The following is an 18,757-nucleotide window of genomic DNA, read 5'->3' on the forward strand; positions in this document are numbered from 1 at the left end:
TAGTTTTGGAGAAGAGATTAAACTCAGAATTCTAATGTTTAAAATACTCACGAGGAAATAGCACAAACTTTTTCCATCAGTGAATCAACAAGCTGTTCTCAAATGGAAAAAAAAGTTCTCAGAACACTATTTGAAGCTCAAAAGGTGTCAGGGTCCACCACATTTACAAAGTAAAACAGTATGAATCTTGTTGTACTTTAAGATCAGATGTTTATTCAATTTATTCAGATATAGAAACAAAAAGAGTTTCTTTATTTCATTCGCTTAGGCAGGAAAAACAATCAGCCAATGAAGATCTCGCTCTGCTCATTAACATTTATTCAACAAAACTACAGTGTGCCCCTTTAAGAGTAAACACTAACAGTTTAACATTTAAAAACTCAGCTTAGTTGCTTCACTAGGACATGGTGGGAGAGATTTGTTTGACAGCCACCAATCAGATCCCAGTTTACATGTTTCTAAAGCCTGATTGGTGTGTGAGCTTTTCCTTACTGAGCCCACCCACCCACACAAGAGCACAGAGAAGACATGATGTAACTGTTCATTGTACAGGTCTGCAAATGTCATCGTAAGTCATTATTACCAGGCAACATATTTGCAATGTATTTTTAACTACCCCCACAATACCACAATAATGACCTCAAAATGTATTGAAAATGATCCCAACGTGATCTAAAAATATTAAACAATTTTCCAACACGCAATCAAAAAATAGCTGCTAATTTCTTTTAGTTTAGTTAGTTTCTCTCTAGTTTTTGTCGAACATCAGCAGGTCACTAAACTGAAGAGCACATTTTAAACATTTGCACACTCTACCATCGCAGCAAATCAGTCACATTTTTTTTCCCTATATGTTGCTCTTTTACAGTTTGCCACCAGAGAAATGATAAATATGACCAAATAATCAAGAAATTAATTTTCACATTTTGAAATGTGTAATTCTTTAATTACCTATTGAGCCCTAATAATGTTTTTACGCCACTCAAGTGTCACTCTTTATATTTTGAGACAACAAAACATTAGCAAATAAACTAATAACAGGGAGAAAAACAATCATTTACAACCATGTTAGTAAGTGAGTATGTGCATGAGTCAGACACAGAGTCTGAATATTGTTTTAAAAAAAAAAAAAAAGTTCCTGGAAATGTTTTAAAGAAATTAGCAGACAATTTTCTGAACTCCTCAAATAATGTTGGAGTTTGTTTTTTGTTTGTAACTGTGTGGTCACTTGCAACCTACTTACCATGACACGTGTTGCCGACATCACTAGAGTTAAAAAACAAAAAACAAAACTTGTGTTCATGTAGCATCTCATCAGAGGCTGCTGAAAAGCCAGTTTTCAAATTTATTTGAGCTCACGTAACCAAAACTTAAGTCATTAAGCCCATCTATCCATCCATCTCAATTTTGGACACAAAAGTAAGTCTGTATGAACTTCATCGCTTGCTTGTTTTTGTGATGTACAACACACACAATCATGTCAGTGCAGGTGTTCTTGGGAATAATTGGTTTGAAAAAAAAAGACAGAAATCAAGTTCAGTCCCTCTTTATTTTGCGAAAACAAGAAAAACAGTCATGTGTGAAACAGCCACTCTCACTTACATCCTATGAGAGACACGTGCCTTTGAGCACCAAGGACAGCGTCATTTTACATCTAATTTCTTTAAAACACCTACTCACATTAAGTTCAGTTCTTCCCTCAGCTCTGATCTATTTCAAAATACCATATGTCAAGCTAAGAAAGACAGAAATTCAAAAGTGAAGATGGAGAAAATCTGACAGAGGGACTGACGGAAGACAGTACAACAGAGCTGTGGATATATTTCACACGGAGACCTTTCTTCAGACATACTGCAACACTTCCCAGACACACACATTTCATGTCACACCAGCATCACAACCGTTCATACTTGCTGCAAGCCTTAGAATTACAACCACACAGCTAAAACAAAAAGCTCCCCAAAAGACAGAAAACAGTGAAAGAACATGATCCTGTTTAGGTGTTCCCCAAACCACCTAACATCTTGTCCTCAAAGTTCCATGACGCAATCTTGGCAAAACCAGTACCCCTTCTCTCTGAATCAGCATCATTTACGAAAGGAGGAGATGTGGATACAGTTAGAATGCAAGAAGGGATTTCCGACATTGATAATGATTGAATATGGATGGTGCAAATGAGGTTTCAACATATTATCAGGGTGTATCTAGTACTTATCACACTCACTGTATAGTCATTAGATTGTCTGCAAAAAAGGAGGAACAAACTCATCTTAAAAAGGTAACAATGCTAAATCTGTACAAGAAAAAAAAAAACACCTGGTGCACTACCCTCTATGGGTCTAAACATTTCCTATCTGGCCACACCCCCGTCATGATGTCACAGCTGGTGTTAGCCAACAGCTGTCAAGTGAAAATACCTGCTGTGACATCGCCAACTGGGGTGTGGCCAAACACGCATTCTAACGGAAAGAAAGCAGTGCAGCAGAGTGTGTGTGTGTTTGACTGTTAAGGATGAACATTAGGGGAAACAAGTGTGTTTAGTCTCACAGCAGAAGGTGCCTTGGTGATCAAATTCTAAGAAATAACAATGTGTTGAGGTTAGTGGCTCAGCAACTGTGTCGTTTGCTTAGGAGCTGTAACATTTCAATAGCATCAAGAGGAGGTCTGTGGTGTGATTTAAAAGACAAGAGAAAGAACTGAGGTAACAAGGTAGCTACTGAGCTAGTGTGTTCTAAGTGTTTCTTCATAAAAAAGATAAACCAGAGCAACAGTTCAGGAGGAGCAGAGGATAAAACCTGAGGTCGGGTACTGTAAAGGATGCTGGTGACTCAGAAGAGCCCTGTAACACTGTAGGTTCACATCACAAGTGGCTGGGCAGTGACCGGGCTGACAGGATATAGGGAGGGGTATCGAGGTCTCCACTGGAGTAATTTTTGAGGCAGGACACAAGAAGAAACAATGAGGTGAATGGCTCAGTTTGTCCTCAACAGTAACAGGTTGTTACAAGAGTGAGGTGGCTAAAAGATGAAACCATGGATGTGTTCAATGACTGACTGGGCTCAGTAAGGACTATGGAGTGAAGACATGCAAGTCAGAGTGGAGTGTCACAGTAATCGGGCTGTAGGGGCACCATGAATATGTTGGTCCCACGCGCTGTACACTACGGTCATCTTACACTGGAACTACATATTAGTCCCTTTGTGTCCTTCGGGTGGGGGGGCTGGGGGCAGGTGTAGGAGAAAGGCACATCCTCTTCTTCTGCAGAATGGAGTATTCATTCAGGAGCCATTTACTGTGATGAGGACAGAAATACATATGTCAATGGGTCAATGGTACTGTTCTGTACACTGTCTGTATTAAATACATTCAATTTGTTTTCTACATTCCTACAGTGTGTCTGAACCTGAAGTATAGGAACATGGACATGTCTAATTCTATTCACAAATACATTGTCTCCACAGCCTTCTCTTCCATGGTACGTTAGAAGTAACAAAAGGCTCAGTACCTTAGTTGGAACTACTGCATTTGCATCCTAAGAAGACGTCGCCTACCCTGAATAGCAGAGTTTAAAATCCATGTTAGAGTTATTTTTTACAGATCTCATACTGAAGCATACTCAATAAAAAAAAAAAGGTCTGTTCAGCTCATTCCCAAAATTACTGTTAAATTCCACAAATTAGGGTTGGGAGATGTCTACTTAATTGGCTTTTGACGATATCCACATTGAAACATCGTGATGACATCGGTGGTGGTTTGTCCACTCAGCAGTTGCACGTTAGCATACTACTTTACTCACTGCCGCTCTAACCGACTGATCTCACCAAGTGCAGAAAACGGTCTCCAACAAAAAACAACAAACTACTTGTTGTTTACAATGCCACTGCTGTCTGGTAGACAGTCATTTAAATCAGGCCCAAACCCACTACAAGTAAGGCTAGGAATGATGAGAAATCTACTCATCACTTACACACTTATCAACATCTGTATATGGAATCTTAAGTTGTATTTGGTACCTCAGAAGCAGGGGTATCGTCATCTTCTGGAGCTGGGATGATTCTACCAGTCATGGGCCCTACTCCCAGAACCTTGGCCTGTTTATCCGCTTTAGGGGTTCCTTCCAAAACCACAACAATGAACTCTCTCTTGGGATCTTCTGCTGGGGTCTCTGCAGGCGCTGCAGCTGGTTCCTCCACCACAGGGCTGGCTACTTCTGCAACAGGGGCTGCTGCAGCTTCTACAACTGTTGTGGTGACTTGTTCTTCAACTAGAGCTGCTGTATCATCAGGTTCGACTGGTGCAGAGGCAACTTCAACAACTGGTGCTGTAGCTTCAACAACTGGTGCAGGTGTCTCTTCTACTACCGCCACCACCTCTACTGTTGCTAGGGCCTCCTCGACAACTGGTGCGGGGGCCTCCTCGACAACTGGCGCGGGGGCCTCCTCGACAACTGGCGCGGGGGCCTCCTCGACAACTGGCGCGGGGGCCTCCTCGACAACTGGCGCGGGGGCCTCCTCGACAACTGGCGCGGGGGCCTCTTCGACAACTGGCACCTCTTCAACAACTGGTGCAGGGGCCTCTTCAACTGGCACCGGGGCCTCTTCAACAACTGGCACGGGGGCCTCTTCAACAACTGGCGCAGGGGCCTCTTCAACTGGCACCGGGGCCTCTTCGACAACTGGCACGGGGGCCTCTTCGACAACTGGTGCAGGGGCCTCTTCGACAACTGGCGCAGGGGCCTCTTCGACAACTGGCGCAGGGGCCTCTTCATCTAGTGCAACAGCTTCCTCTACTGGTGACATTTCTTCAACAGGCTTTGCCTCCAGTGATGCCAGGGACTCTTCCTCTTTGAGCTCTTCAGCAACGGGTACCGAACCTTCGCTTACTTCAGCTATCTTCGGCACCTCTACAGTAGAGGCAGCAGCCAGCAACACTGCAACACAAAGTCCAGCCATCCAAACATCACTAATATTCAAGTTATATTTTCCTACATTTAGTCTACACAACTTATGGTGGTTAGATGACGTAACTTGTTGGGCATTTGTGAGTCCAGTCTCGGGTTAGAGAATTTAGTGAAGCAAATGTGTTGGATGTGACTACATGCAAGTGCAAAGAAAACAGGCAGTAGTGGAAGGTGAAGAGAGCAGTGCAACAAACCAATGAAGTACCTCCGTATAAAAACTGAAAATATACAAAGCTTCCTACAGAAAGTCTACACATGGATCACATCCTGTACCTGCTGCTACCGTAGCTGCAAGTTAGCATTGCTAGTCTCGCGGACACTCCCAGGAAGCGTCGGAGTTCACACTGCTATCACTGCAGCTTTGGACCACTAGGAGGAAGTCTTTATGTGAAGAGGTGAAATGCACCAGAATCAAAGCTCAGAGTCTCTAACTCACTTTTAGTCACTGGCTACAGTGTAATGTTAGCTGGGTATATCTTACAGCCATATGTCTTGTGTTATTGGTGTTTGGCTGTTAGCAAGATTGTCAACGAGCTAGTTTCTGATCATAAGACCAGTCAGCCCTTTTCAACAGAGCTTTAGCTGGTAGCATGTTATAGCCAGGCATTACCGTGTCTTTTTCAGATTAGATTAAATCAGCATGCTCTCAGTGTGTTCTGAGTTGTGTGAAAAACGTGTGCAAACTATGACTGATGCAAGGCAAAACACAGCTGGGCATCCATGTTTACTACAACACATACCGTAAGTTTTTAAAGAAACATCATTCCATTCACTAATGGTCAAAATATACACAACAGTACTGGTATAGTATGTGAGGCATAAGCTAGAATGGGAAAATATCAGCCATGCCAACGTATCAGTGTAATTCTGTTTAAGATTTAAAAATGCAGCCATGACACCAATCACCCAGCATGCCTCCCTCGAATCCTCACTACCAAGTGCAGAGACAGCTTTTTAGCAATACATATGGAATAGCTGTAGCTTTAACCTACAAATACATCCTTTTGAAGTAAATCACTGTGCAAACAGAGGGGTTGTGTCTTGACAAATACAGAAGTGCATTTGTGATACACAGTGCAGCAAAGCAGAGTTCAATTCAGAAAGCAGCTAGAAGATGGTGAAAATGTTCTTTATAGTAAATGAAAAAATCATGCTTGTGTCCGTTACTTCACTCATACAATTCCCTCACATGTTGAATATACTAATGTCATTTACAGAAAAAAGAATTTGTGGTTCTCTGAAGACATAAAAGCACTGAAATGTAATTGTTGAACTGAAATGAATGGATAGAAATGTCCTTATTTAATGGATCTAATACAAATGATTGCAATAACACCAATTCAGACAAATTAAAGACTGCAGTAAACCTTTACAGTTTGAGAAAAACTTTATTGTATGGCTCGATGAATTACCGCAAATTGTTCACAGTGCTCGTTATCCAGTTATAAGCAAAATAAAAATATGATCACATATGGTTTGAGTCACTAAGTAGTCTAATTATGTCTGTATGATTTCTGACAGATTCACATTACACTTGAGGACACTAACACACTGCAGCAGTTACAGGGTTTGTACACATCTCATCTCAGAACCATCTCATCTTACTGAAGGATATACACAACTAGACCACAGTTTGAGGATCAACAGGCATCCAACTGCTCTGTGATAACTGGCATTAAGTATTACAACATTACAGAGGTTTGTATCAAGGAAACACAGCGTTTTATCAAATCTCATCGAATGGCAGTAGGGGCTTCATAACAAAGCGACACCAATGATATGACAGCATTTGAGGGGTGTTCCCCTCATGTTGCTTTTGTTGTGTGCGGCCGGTCGGACCAGATATAATACGGCTTGTGGTACTCTCATGGGGGAATAAACAGGGTTTGGGGCCATTTACTGTACAATATCGGGGCTGATCTGCATGTATGACGTTTTTGCTGAGAGTGATCACATTTATTTCACCCATAACTGCAAATGAGCCTCACATAAATACCTCAGTGTGGAAATGCCTCACTGTGGTGTTCTGCTGGAAATCAAGAGGAACCTGCTGAGAAGATGACCTCCCTCATTTTTTAACATAATAATAAGAACGAATATAGACATCATACAAAGTTATCTTACTCTGCACACCGGAAAAACCCCATGTCCTCTTTGCGTGAAGAAATGCACACAATGCTGCCCCCTATACCCACGCCAATAAATAAAAGGGAAAATATACAATTCTAGGATGACAGAAAAGAATGATCAGTAAGAGGTGAACCGGGCACCTGAGGAGAAGCAGCTAACCTCTAGTGGTTCTAGACAGGGCCTGGAAGTTCCCAGTGTTATTGTTCCCAGTGTTGTGAGGGAGGAAAGAGATCTACTGTCACCGACCCTTTAGTTAAGGTAGTTTAGAGATCAAATGTGCGTCTGGTAGTGTGCGTGTGTCTCCCTGTGTTGAATGTGTGGAACCTCAGGCGTCGGAGGCAGCTGCCTCCTCCTCCTCAGAGGAAGAAGTCGTACCGTTGCTTTCGGGCTCCTCTGCAGCAACAGCTGGTGGTTCTGCAACGGCCTCGGCAGCCTCTTCAACAGCTTCAGCTACTTGGACCACTTCTTCTGCCACCGCCTCCACCTCCTGCGCAGCCTCGGCAACGACCTCAGCCACCTCTGCGACAACCTCGGCAGCCTCTGCAACGACCTCTGCAACTTCTTCCACTACAGTTTCTGCTTCGCCATCGTCAGCTGCAGGGGCCTCCTCCTCAGCAGCTTCAGCCTCTCCACCAGCCTCTTCACTGGTCTCCTCAGCCTCAGCCTCAGCCTCAGCCTCAGCCTCCTCCTCCTCTCCTGAAACAGAAGAACCAGGGGGACAGTTTTGGGCACAGCATTGGTTTGACTGTCAGGGCATAAACATTTTTTTGTCTTCTACACTGAGCAGCCAGTAGTCTTGATTAACTACAGTTTTCACTGGTGCAGCCACTGTATATTTTACAGACACATGGAGTCTGAAAAGCTGCATGTAAGAAGATCAACAAGGCAAAACATCTCTTCTCAAATGTTAGATATTTTGAGTGACTATTTAAAAAGACATTAAATAAGATTCATATATTATCAGTAGCTGGGTTTCCATCCAAGGTGTGAGACCGACAACAACAAGGGAAAAGACAATGAAAATGTTTCGTAATGCCAATAATAACTTGATAATAACTCAAAAATAGTTACTGAATTACATTTTCGCAGTCAGTGGGAAAAAATCCTGCATATTTAACAGCAGTGTAGTGAGAGAGCTGGTTTTAGCTGGACTAAAGCAAAGTGGGTTCCAGACTTACAAACGCTGATGCTTGATCCCAACTTATTGAGCAGCTGAGATCACGTGACCAAAAAATAACGGTATTATTCTTTGCTGCATTCTAAAAATCCAACAGCCTGACATTAGTGGAGGTACAAAAAATGTAAAGTAACTTAGAGCACTATTATAGTTTCTGAACATCTCCAAGTTGAGACAGCGGCTGGTTGCTGCCAACACCTCCGATGTTTTCGATGTAAATTGGACAGCAGCAGCAGTCTTGGGCCATAATTTGAATATTATGATGGTTCATTGTGTTCAACTTGCTTGGAAAGTCAGACTCCACTGTATGTCTATCAGGAGTCGATCAACTGTGTAAAAAGGGGAGACAGACAGTTGGATGGAAACACAGCTACAGAGAGCTGATCATATTCTCCAGTTGATCTGGAAATACTTCTTCTAGACATGCCAGTCCAAACCTTACCACTGCCTCAGGGAATACTTCACCTGAAAAGACCCAGAGGGCGACAACTTCACTACACCGTGTGCATGCAAACTCAAAGACAGGGAGGGGCATGAGAGAGACGAGAGGGAGGGAGGGGAAGAGGAAGAGGAGGGAGAGGAGTGCAGGTTAAGGTGGAGGGTAGAGGGGGTGAAGTTGAATCTTGGTTCTTACCATCCGATTAACAAGCTATCAGTTATCTGGAAGTCTGAAAGTCAGTCTGACAGGGAGACAGACACCGAGACAGCCCAGGGGGTTGCGCGTGTTTAATTTTTAACTCAGGAATACCTTCACCATTCTACATTTACCGTTAACATAAACATAAACAGGGATCAACTTTGACTCTGATGCTTAACACATGATCACTGACTATTGGGAGTGATAGTAGCTGGAGCAGATTCAATACGCTTTCCTGTTGCAAGTGAGACCAAAAAAAACCTAATTATCATAAACGAAGATCTGATTTAAACTGCCAAATCTATTATCAGGTTTCAGCTAGAAATAGCTATTGCTTGAAAATGTTTAATAGGTTCCGAACCACTAATCCCATCCATGTGCATCAACAACTCAAGCTTTTCAGTGCTGCGACACATACTTAAAAACTGACTGAGTAAGCAAAACAGCATGTTGATGAGAAATTTCTCTCCCTCTCTCTAAAACATCACTGTAAACATGCACTTAGGCACCGAGCTATAGCACCGGTTGGTTTGTTATGAATGGCTCCTCTGTAGTACTGCAAAATTTGGTCAGTACCCTTAAAAGTACAGGGTACCCAGCCCTACACAATATCAGACATTTGTGTAAAAATGTGTAGTTATTATCATTTCAAATTGTTGAGTAATGGCCAAAATGTCATCAGTTCATCCTTGAGTCCAAATGGATGTTTGTGCCAAATTTGAAGGAAAAAAAAAAGTGTTCGAGATATCTTGTTCACAAGAATTAAAATGGAGAGACGGCCTGACATAAAGCCTCAGGCCACCGCTGTCACCGGCATGGAGCCAACAACAGTAGATGACTGCCACTGATATCCAGATACATATATGCTAAGATGTATGTATGTGTAAAAGGTGGCTACGTCAGCTAACAGAGCCCTTTGGACAGTGCCAATGGATTATTATCACTCACAATAGTGTGTGCTAGTGTGTTAGCAGTTACAGATCTGCACAGCGGTTGACCGACTGGCTAATGTCCCACAAAAACAAAGATAATTCTTTAACATTCATAACCAGACATGATGTAGTACATTGACAAAACTGGATTGTGGATACTGTTGTCAAGTCCATTAATCCTCTTCACAGATTTACACATTAACATTTAGCAGCAAGAGGCAAACATAAACGCAGAAAAGGAGCACTGGATCAATATCCTTCACAGTAATGTCCAGAGGTTTTTAGGCTCGGAAGAGGACTTGTTTTCTTTTTTTCTTAGCGGTACAGGAAAGGAGGAGAGAGGGGGTTTTGTTTTTCCATTCAGATCCAAAGAGTCCAGTTCTAGGACGAATATCCATGCGGCCACAGAGGACCTTAGCTTTACCATTACACTGAAAAGAGTAAAGACACAGAGAGTTAGAGGTAAGGGAAGAAAAGATTTAGCTTTCCAAAAAGCCACGCTCAATTAACACAATAAAGTCAATCTACATTCAACCAGAGGCTACGCATGTGAAAGATGGTAATGTTGTTGCTAGCGAGATGTCCTGGTAATGCTGATGAAGAAAGCCATATGAGAAGAAACCTAAGTCATGAGGAAGTTAGGGCAGCGTCACTAGTTTGTCCAACTTGAAGCGGACATGTCTTCCACAGGCATATCTCTGTTCTTTACTGAAAGCCTAGCATACCTGTGCTAATGTGAAGGAAACAGTGAAGAGTAGGGGGGGGGGGAGCAAGAGGACGGACTGATCTGGTGACCAAGCCTTTGGGCCAGAAGGGTAAAGTGAGGAGAGGTGAGACAGAGGTCGCACGGGAGGACATGTGTCAAAACTGTTTTGGCCACATTGTGAGATAGGGTGCTGGAAACATTTCGGTTCGTTGCTCAGGGGATCATGCATGGATCTTGATGGAAAAAAAAAAGAAACCAGACATATTTAGGTGGCTGGAGTACATTTTCATGTGGATCCTAGATATGGATATCTTCAATCATGGTTCAGCAGTTATGTGTGGGTGTAGAGTTTGATAGTGGACGAGATGAGTGAATTAAAGGGGACGTTGGCCCTTGGTGAAGGTATACACTCTACTGAGTGCCAGCCTAGTGTTCAGTTCTTACGCATAATGCACTGGGCTGTGTTGGATGTGAAAACTGTATGCTGTTGCAATCACATTATTTCCATTTTGGTGTAGACATCGCCATTTCTGTGTACAACACATGGTTAGTTTCCTTCCCATGGTCTAATCTTGGACCTACAAGTGCTAAACATTCAGTGACTGGTGGGATCATGAGCTTTCACTGCAAGTGGAATTATTAAAAGCACAGTCAAGCCAGCATTTCCTGGACCTCAGGTCAACATTTCAGTGAAGCAGTCAGAAAGTTCTCAGGCAGTGACAATGAATGGTGTGATGACACAACTCACCCTCTTCATCATCCGCCCCTGCAAGCAAACACAATCATAGGTGTAAGTGTCATGTAGAAACAAGCTGCATCAACAGTAGCTGCACAGGTGTTGAGCAGTGAAAAAATGTCTCGCAAAACTAGTTTGTTTTATAAGGAATGCCCAAATCAACTATTTCAGTTCTGGTAGAGATTACAGCATCAGGGACAGCTACTCCTTACTGTTGTTTACTCCAACAATTAACTTGTTCCTGCCTTAAAAACAATGCTTTTAATACATGTCTGAAACCATTTGTTTCAATGGTCAACACTGGTTGACATTTAACTCTGTAGACGTGCTTATTGTCAAAGATTATTAACAGGAAGACTGTTAGATTTCAATGTGAATTGAATTTTGTTCTGTGGAACTAACTCGATTTTTCGATGTTCTGCATCAGATGTGATAACTCCTTATTGCATCGGATGAAATGGGTCATACCAGCAGTGAGCAGTGACTGACTCTGGTGGTGATGCTGCTGGGATCCGTTCACCGTCAGTGTGTTTGCTTTATTCATACTGCTCAGATTTGGTTCAAGTGATGTTATCCATCTACAACAGCACATGGGCTGTTGTTTGCTAGCCAGAACAAAAGAAGAGCCAACTATCAGTGATGACACAGATAATATTCAGAATACACAGTTGCGTGTGCTGAGGCATGTTTGTGTTGAGAGGAAATGAGCCTGTATAAGAGAGGGGGTTGAACAGGCACTGTAGCACTGCTTCAGTCTTCTCTCTAAAGCACTGTCAGCTTCTCAAACACATTTCTTGCATGTGAACACATACTTGGCAAACAAAGCCGATTCCGATTCGGCTTTGACAACTAATAGAATAAGCATGGTTCTATAATAGACACACAGGACAGCAGTGTGTGTGTGTGTGTGTGTGTGAGTGTGTGTGTGTGTCTCTAAGCCGCTGAGACAACTCTACCAACAGACTGAGTCTCTCCATTGGTGGCGTTCCCTAACTGCTGGAATAAGCAGGGGATAATCTGGGACGTTCCCACAATCCTTTGCTAAGGGTAAACTCAGTCATTTCACACAAAGTGAGGCCGAGCTGGACGGATATAAAACTGTGTGTTTCACTCATTTCAATCAAATAAACGATTTGAGTTTCCTGGTCTGCTGTCTCTCATTTCAGCACCAGGAGCTGTCCACAGTATGAGCCACTTGGCTTCACACAGTGCAGAACCAGACACAGCACTGTGCTGTGCTGTTCTCCACATGGGGTGTGTCATAATCAGATGGTCAGTTTGTGTTGTTGTGGTTTCATCTGGCAGTGGATATATCCTGTTATGGCTGGAGTGTTTTTTTTTCCCAACAATTCTAGAATCATCCAGGAAAACTTCCATTTCTAACTTCATTTTAATCATGGTAGAGACTCAGACTGAGCTGACAGATTGACAACAACACTTACTACTACTACTACTACATAAAATAACTGGGGGATTGGTTACGAAATTAGTTAGCCTTCAAGCTTCAACAAAATTAATGCAGCCATCAGAGACAAATCCTACTTGGATTGTTCGACACAGCAAGAACAAATGAGCAAAGTTTTGTCGAGAACCATTTTTACATTCACATCAGCAGGCCAGTGGTGGGATCTGGTCTTTTGGCAGAGTGGGCAATAACTGCAAGTGTCGGAGGAATACTTACTCTTGGGTGGCCATGGTTTAGGTACCCACTCTGTCTTGGGTCTGGCTTTGATTTCTGAAATGCGATCATTGAACCGGGCGTGGTCTGTGGTCACAGTGCTGACCGCCTGTGGACAGAGGGACAAAGTTTCAATCTGATGTTTCTCTTTAGAACTCAGTCCTCACTTAAGAACATTCAAAAGCCACATCGATGTAAATCTACAAGAGGATGATGAGGGCCACTGTAAGAAATCAAGCTTTTTCAGAAATCTGACGCCAAGAAAAAAAAGAGGTTGAGAGAGGCCAGCCCACCTACGTCTTACATTAACTCATTGTTGACCCAATGACTATGATAATTCAGTCAAGCTGGCGCATCCAAACATATAAAGCATGTATGTGTTTGATCCGAACTTAAGCTACGTTAAATAAGCAGAATTCTGCTGTCCTCATGAATGTTTGGACAGTAGTATTTGTGTCAGGACTAGGCGATCCTGAAACTGCAGCCTCTTCTACTGCAGGCGCATGCTACTTATGGAAAGGGAGCGATGGGAGGCACCATTTAGTGGCAGAATGTCGAAATAACATCTGTAAAGTCTTTTTTTTGTCTCTCTACAGTGGCCTGAAATCTATTGTGTGTAAATCATCATTTGACAAGGTGGCCAGACTTCTTAGAATTGGGTAATTAAGAATGTACTGTTGGAGCTGTTGACGTCACCTCATGCCTGTCAGTGTCAAATGTGTTGATGCTGAAAAGATTAACTTTCAGTAACAATATAACTTACGTATGACACAGCACCAACGAAGGCTCCACCACACAGCAGGGTGTAGAGTATGTTCTCCCCAGAACCACCAGGAACCGATGACATCTGCCGCCGCTGCACAACTGGAGGGGGTAAAAGGGACACACATTAGATTGTTTGATCACTCTAAAGATTTTCCTTATACTGTATAGCCTTTACTGTGTTCACATGGTGTTAGAGGAGGTCCTTTCAGTGACCGATGACAGATGGAACAAACGGGTGGTTAAATCAACAACATTAACCATACATTTCCCTGAACTGCTTTGCCTCTATGTGTCCCCGCTTTGGAGGACCCTGGACGGACCCTCGTAGCTTTGAAAAGCTCCCACAGGACAGGAATAATGTGTAGCACGAACTGATAAGCCTCGGCTCTCAGTGAGAAAGGGATTGGTGAGAGAGCACCTTAAGGCGCTCTGACAGCTCACGACGCCTCCTCCTCCTCTGATTGGATTTAGCGCCATAGATTTGGATTGCCAAAAATAAGCCTGTCAGCACTTGTTTGATGCCTGAAAGGAACTTCACTAATTCACACCCTTTGAGAAAGAGACACAGTTTGGTTTTGGGTCCGTTATGCCCGCAGCTTTAAAGTACTGCAGTGAGGTGTGGACAACTTTGTGCTGTGATTTCAAGTGATAAAGTGGTCGACAGGAAATTTTAATCAACTTGTCCCAGAGTTTGGCCCAGCACTTTCTTTGCAGACAGGACAGAGAAATGCAGGCGAGCGACCTTTGTTTACTATAAAAACAAACAAACAAAAACTTGGACCAGGGTCAACGCCTCCGGCCAAAACGGCTTAAATCAGCTTTCAATTAAAACCCCTGCAAACACCACAGATCCACATTTTTTAACAAACCCAACGCGCTGACGCTGCTGGTGCTTTGTTGTTACCTCCGGCAAGGAGCTGATGTATTCACTAGTGTCTGTTGGTTAAACTACTGAACAGATCTCTAAACCTGGACGAGGTCTCAGTGGTGTGGATCCAGATTAAAGAGGGGACTGATCCAGGAATGTGTTCATTTGTTCAATAAAGCATGGCTGTTGATGAATAGAATCAGGTGTGCTTAGGTGGCAGGTAAACAGAAATCCAGTTCCAGTGGATTGAAATAGGTTTTATTTCATATTGGATTAGGCTCAGTTGAATTAAAAGGGACATGTTGGGTGCTGGTGGAGGTATGCACTCTACTGAGTCAATTTAATTTCTTGTATGTGTCATTGCTGCATTTCTGCTTATTGTATGTGTTAGTCTTATATGTCTTATATCTCAGAGTACTGTTAGTTGATGGTATGATTTCAGTGATTTAAGGTGCCCTTCATTGTAGTGTTAAATATCTGTATAACTGATTTAATACGCATTTCCTGAAGTGTGAATACTGATACCAGCTGAGCTAATGGCTCTCTTGTTTCTGACAGCAAACACACACACACCCTACAGGGCAGACTTAATGCCCTTTATCACAGACACCTTATGATCTGGTTGCTCTTGTAGAAATTAATTGTTTCTGTGTGCAGTTCTTAGTGTTTTAACCTCCTCAGACTGTCAGGAAGTTACCCAGCATGCAGGGCTCCGATGCGACCACATTGTTGTTTACACCAGTTAATCGGCTCAAGTTGATGTATGGGTTCAGGGGGATGAGGTGGTGAAATCCATGAGGGGGGGAAGTAGGGGGCAGGTCAACAGGTCACAGGATTATATCATGATACCCTACTCTGGTTAACGGGCCCACTGAGGACCAGGAGGACTCGCTGTAGTCTCATCACTGGATGGGTGTTGGCTGCACAGTGGCGACATCAACAGCGAGGTAAATCTCCTCAAAGGCCCCCAGCAGAGCCTGGCAGCGAGCGCAGCCCCTGTGAGAAGGCATGTCACGCACCCATCTTTTTATAGGCTCCCAGCTCTGTCAGGAGTTTTCCTGAAGCAGGCAGCTGAAGAGGACTCCTGAGGGGAGAGGCCAGCAAGACAGGACAGGTCGGTCAACATGGAGGAGATGGTTCCGTGATGTGGAGCTTTTAAATGGCCGCTACACCTGAGCTCGCTAACCCAGACACAACTTACATCATTAATGGGCCTACTACCCTAAAGGGCATTTCCTCTCTGTGTCGGGCCTTTACCCTGAGCCAGTGTTAGCTGCACTGACAGACTGGAGGTCACATCTGCTCCACTGCAGCACTGACGTAACGTTAGCTTCACGTTAGCCTTCAGAAGGCTAACGGGACGGTTAGCACGCGTAGACACCGTTCTCCCGACTGCGTGAGGGTGTGTGGTGATGACGAAGACTCTGTCCTTCATCGTCATCATCACCAGGCTGCCCCCACACGATGACAGTGTCCTTGTGTTACTTCATCGTGACGAAGAGAAGCTGAGGACACAGACCGGCGACAGCTAACCGCAGTCGTGGATGTATGCCCTCTATACATCACACGTACTCATACACACAGACAGACACACACATACCGACAGACAGACAGGCCACGTGACTGACAGTGGCCACCATGTTTCCCCGCGGCCTGGTGAAGGTCACAGTCTAACGTATATAATGTATACATGTTGTACGTTCACGTCAACAGCAGAGGACGCTTCACCTTCAGAGAGAGGACACCTCACCGCGGGCCTCCCTCGTGTCTCCCCTCCTGCAGGAGCTGTCGGGCCTCCGTTGCAGGGGCTTCAACATGTAACGCGTACCGTTTGTAAAGTAACATATGGAGGGGGAGACACCGCAACTTCACACGTTGCGGTGTCTCCTCTGCTCCACCCTCAGAGGAGACACGCGCCGCACCGCACCGTGTCCCCGCAGACAGCCGCCTCACGCTCAGTCTGATAGACAGTGAACACCACAGCTCTAACGACGGCCGCTCCAGCCCCGGCTCTCAAACACACATCCCGGCTGACCTTCACATCTCACGGGCAGCCATTGCCACGCTGCTGCATGCAGCCGGGCTGACAAGAGAACAACGTGTACTATCGGAGGCAGCGGTCACAGTCCGGAGGCGGCGCAGAGGAAACGTCATCAGGCAGAGAGATCGCTGAAAACATACATTATGTTTTTCCCCCCTCATTTTATAGGTCTTTATCCTGGCGGATGACACTCACCATCCCGGGGCAACCTGTAGGCTGCTCTCCGTGCCAAAGGCCCACACCTCTGCCAGGCTGCTCTGCAGGAAAACATCGCTGCTCTCCGGGGCTACAACGACACTGCTGCCGCTTCAGCACACGCTGGATGAATGGCTGCTGGCTGCTGGGTGCTACAGAGTCGTGAGGAGGAGGGAGGAGGCGGAGGACAGACCTGCCCCCTGTGGCGGTATGAAAGCTGCTTAATGCCACACAGAGATAGGGAAGATGACGTGTATGAGGAGTTATTAGCATCCGAGAACAGAAGGATATAATAATAATAATAATAATAATAATAATAATAATAATAATAATAATAATAATAATAATAATACATCTGCATGTGGTTGAGTTGTGCATTCACAGCACACACAAGTTTCCTGAAGGTAACGCTGGGTTACACACTGCAGCCACTCATTGGATCAGAATGAAGCATCTTGATCGGCTGTATGGAGACAAGTTCACCATCCAAATGAATAGAGAACTAATAATGTTCCCATAAACCAATTTAAACTGGGCCAAATACATCTATAAATTTCTCCCTATATTTTTCTGAGGAGAACACAGAACTCTGAATCCACTTTACCTTCTTAGAGAGGCTCAGAGTTCGGGAGTAGAATGGGGAAAGCACCATCAGCCCTCCTCCATGCAATCCTGCATCTTTTTTTTTTTTTTTTAGGTGGCACTGATGACCTCCCATATATCAGGATGACTTTCATCCTTCCTAAATATGGGAGGTCATCGGCAGCATGAGGACATTTTTTTCATCTACTCCAACTTTTTTCATAGTGTCATTGACCTCTGCTTTTATAACCTACTATCATTCACATAATAATTATAATTCCACATTTATGAACTAAAAATACAAAGCAGTCATTGCAAGGAGGAGGAGTAGATCTTCTCTATCAGCGAGCTGTCAATTTATTTCAGTATCTCTCTATAAAAGCAAGAAATCTCTGTCTGTAGGTGTGTGTCTGTATGTGTGTGTGCCTCAAATATCTCTACAGATCAGGACCAGACTGACCTGATATTTTCAACATGGCTGCTGTGTGGTTTAAGGGTATGCAACATTGGATTTGTTTGGACTACAATGATACCGTTAATAAATTATTTCATATATGATTTACCAATTCCGCTAGCATTATCAACCATAGTTACGTCTGCACCAGAGCCAATACCTGCAGCAGTGCGAGGTGGATCGGGATTTTGCCGGCAGTTCGGTCCCGTTCTGTGCATCTAAACTGACTGTTGTGGATTAATGAGACTAAACAAGTCCTAGCTAGCTGCTAGTCCACACCCACGGCCCACATCCTGAGTTTGCTTGTGTCTGGTGCAGGAAGACATGTTAAAAACAGGCTTTTGTCATTGAAGTGTCCACAAGCAGGAAGTGTTTGCAAGCAAGAAAACATTTATATCATTTATACATTTATTATCTGTTTTTGGAAAAAGGCACCACACCAACCAATCACAAAATTATGTGGCAAACCACATGATTTGGTTGCTGGGGAACAGGGGAAGCTGTGGGAGAGACAGCGGCAGAACAGTGACAGCAGCAGTGACAGTGATAGAGATAGCATGTTTTGAGAGTTGAGAGATTTGTGACACTTAGTGTGTTTGGAGTGTATAGTTAGTGTGTTCTCTAGTCTTTGGTGTAGTGTGTGTAGTGGAGTCGTTTTTGTGTTGTGAGTCAAAACAAGGAGGAGACGGCTGAATGTGGAGCAGGCAGGAGAGCTAAGGGAGACCTGAGCCTGAGGCATTGCCTGCATTTAAATGTAAATAGTTACATGTGACTATATAAATTTCAAAAACTCATGCACAAATTTAGCAAACAAGAATTTACATTTGCATTATAAGTAATAAAAATGGTTTGTTAAACATATTTGTTGTTTTCACAGTAAAACCTCTAACTTTTTC

At 43.6% G+C, this 18,757-nt stretch overlaps 1 protein-coding gene across 7 annotated transcripts; it reads right to left on the minus strand.

The window, feature by feature from the left end:
• Positions 1–1,530: 1,530 nt before the first annotated feature.
• si:ch211-235e9.8 (uncharacterized protein LOC100002196 homolog) lies at positions 1,531–17,020 on the minus strand. 7 transcript variants are annotated; one of them, XM_037078048.1, is made up of 9 exons: positions 16,826–17,020; positions 13,720–13,820; positions 12,960–13,065; positions 11,291–11,308; positions 7,466–7,786; positions 4,461–4,930; positions 4,014–4,388; positions 3,506–3,552; positions 1,531–3,292 (listed from the first exon to the last, which is right to left on the minus strand). In XM_037078048.1, the coding sequence occupies exons 1-8, from the start codon at positions 16,899–16,901 to the stop codon at positions 3,517–3,519; spliced, it is 1,503 nt and encodes a 500-aa protein (XP_036933943.1). In that variant the 5' UTR covers positions 16,902–17,020; the 3' UTR covers positions 1,531–3,292; positions 3,506–3,516. The 7 variants fall into 7 exon arrangements, with proteins under 7 accessions (XP_036933943.1, XP_036933942.1, XP_036933941.1 ...); XM_037078047.1 differs by having other exon boundaries at positions 4,014–4,412; XM_037078046.1 differs by having other exon boundaries at positions 4,437–4,930.
• Positions 17,021–18,757: the final 1,737 nt, after the last annotated feature.

Source organism: Acanthopagrus latus, chromosome 18, assembly GCF_904848185.1.
Source record: "Acanthopagrus latus isolate v.2019 chromosome 18, fAcaLat1.1, whole genome shotgun sequence".
NCBI lineage: Eukaryota > Metazoa > Chordata > Actinopteri > Spariformes > Sparidae > Acanthopagrus > Acanthopagrus latus.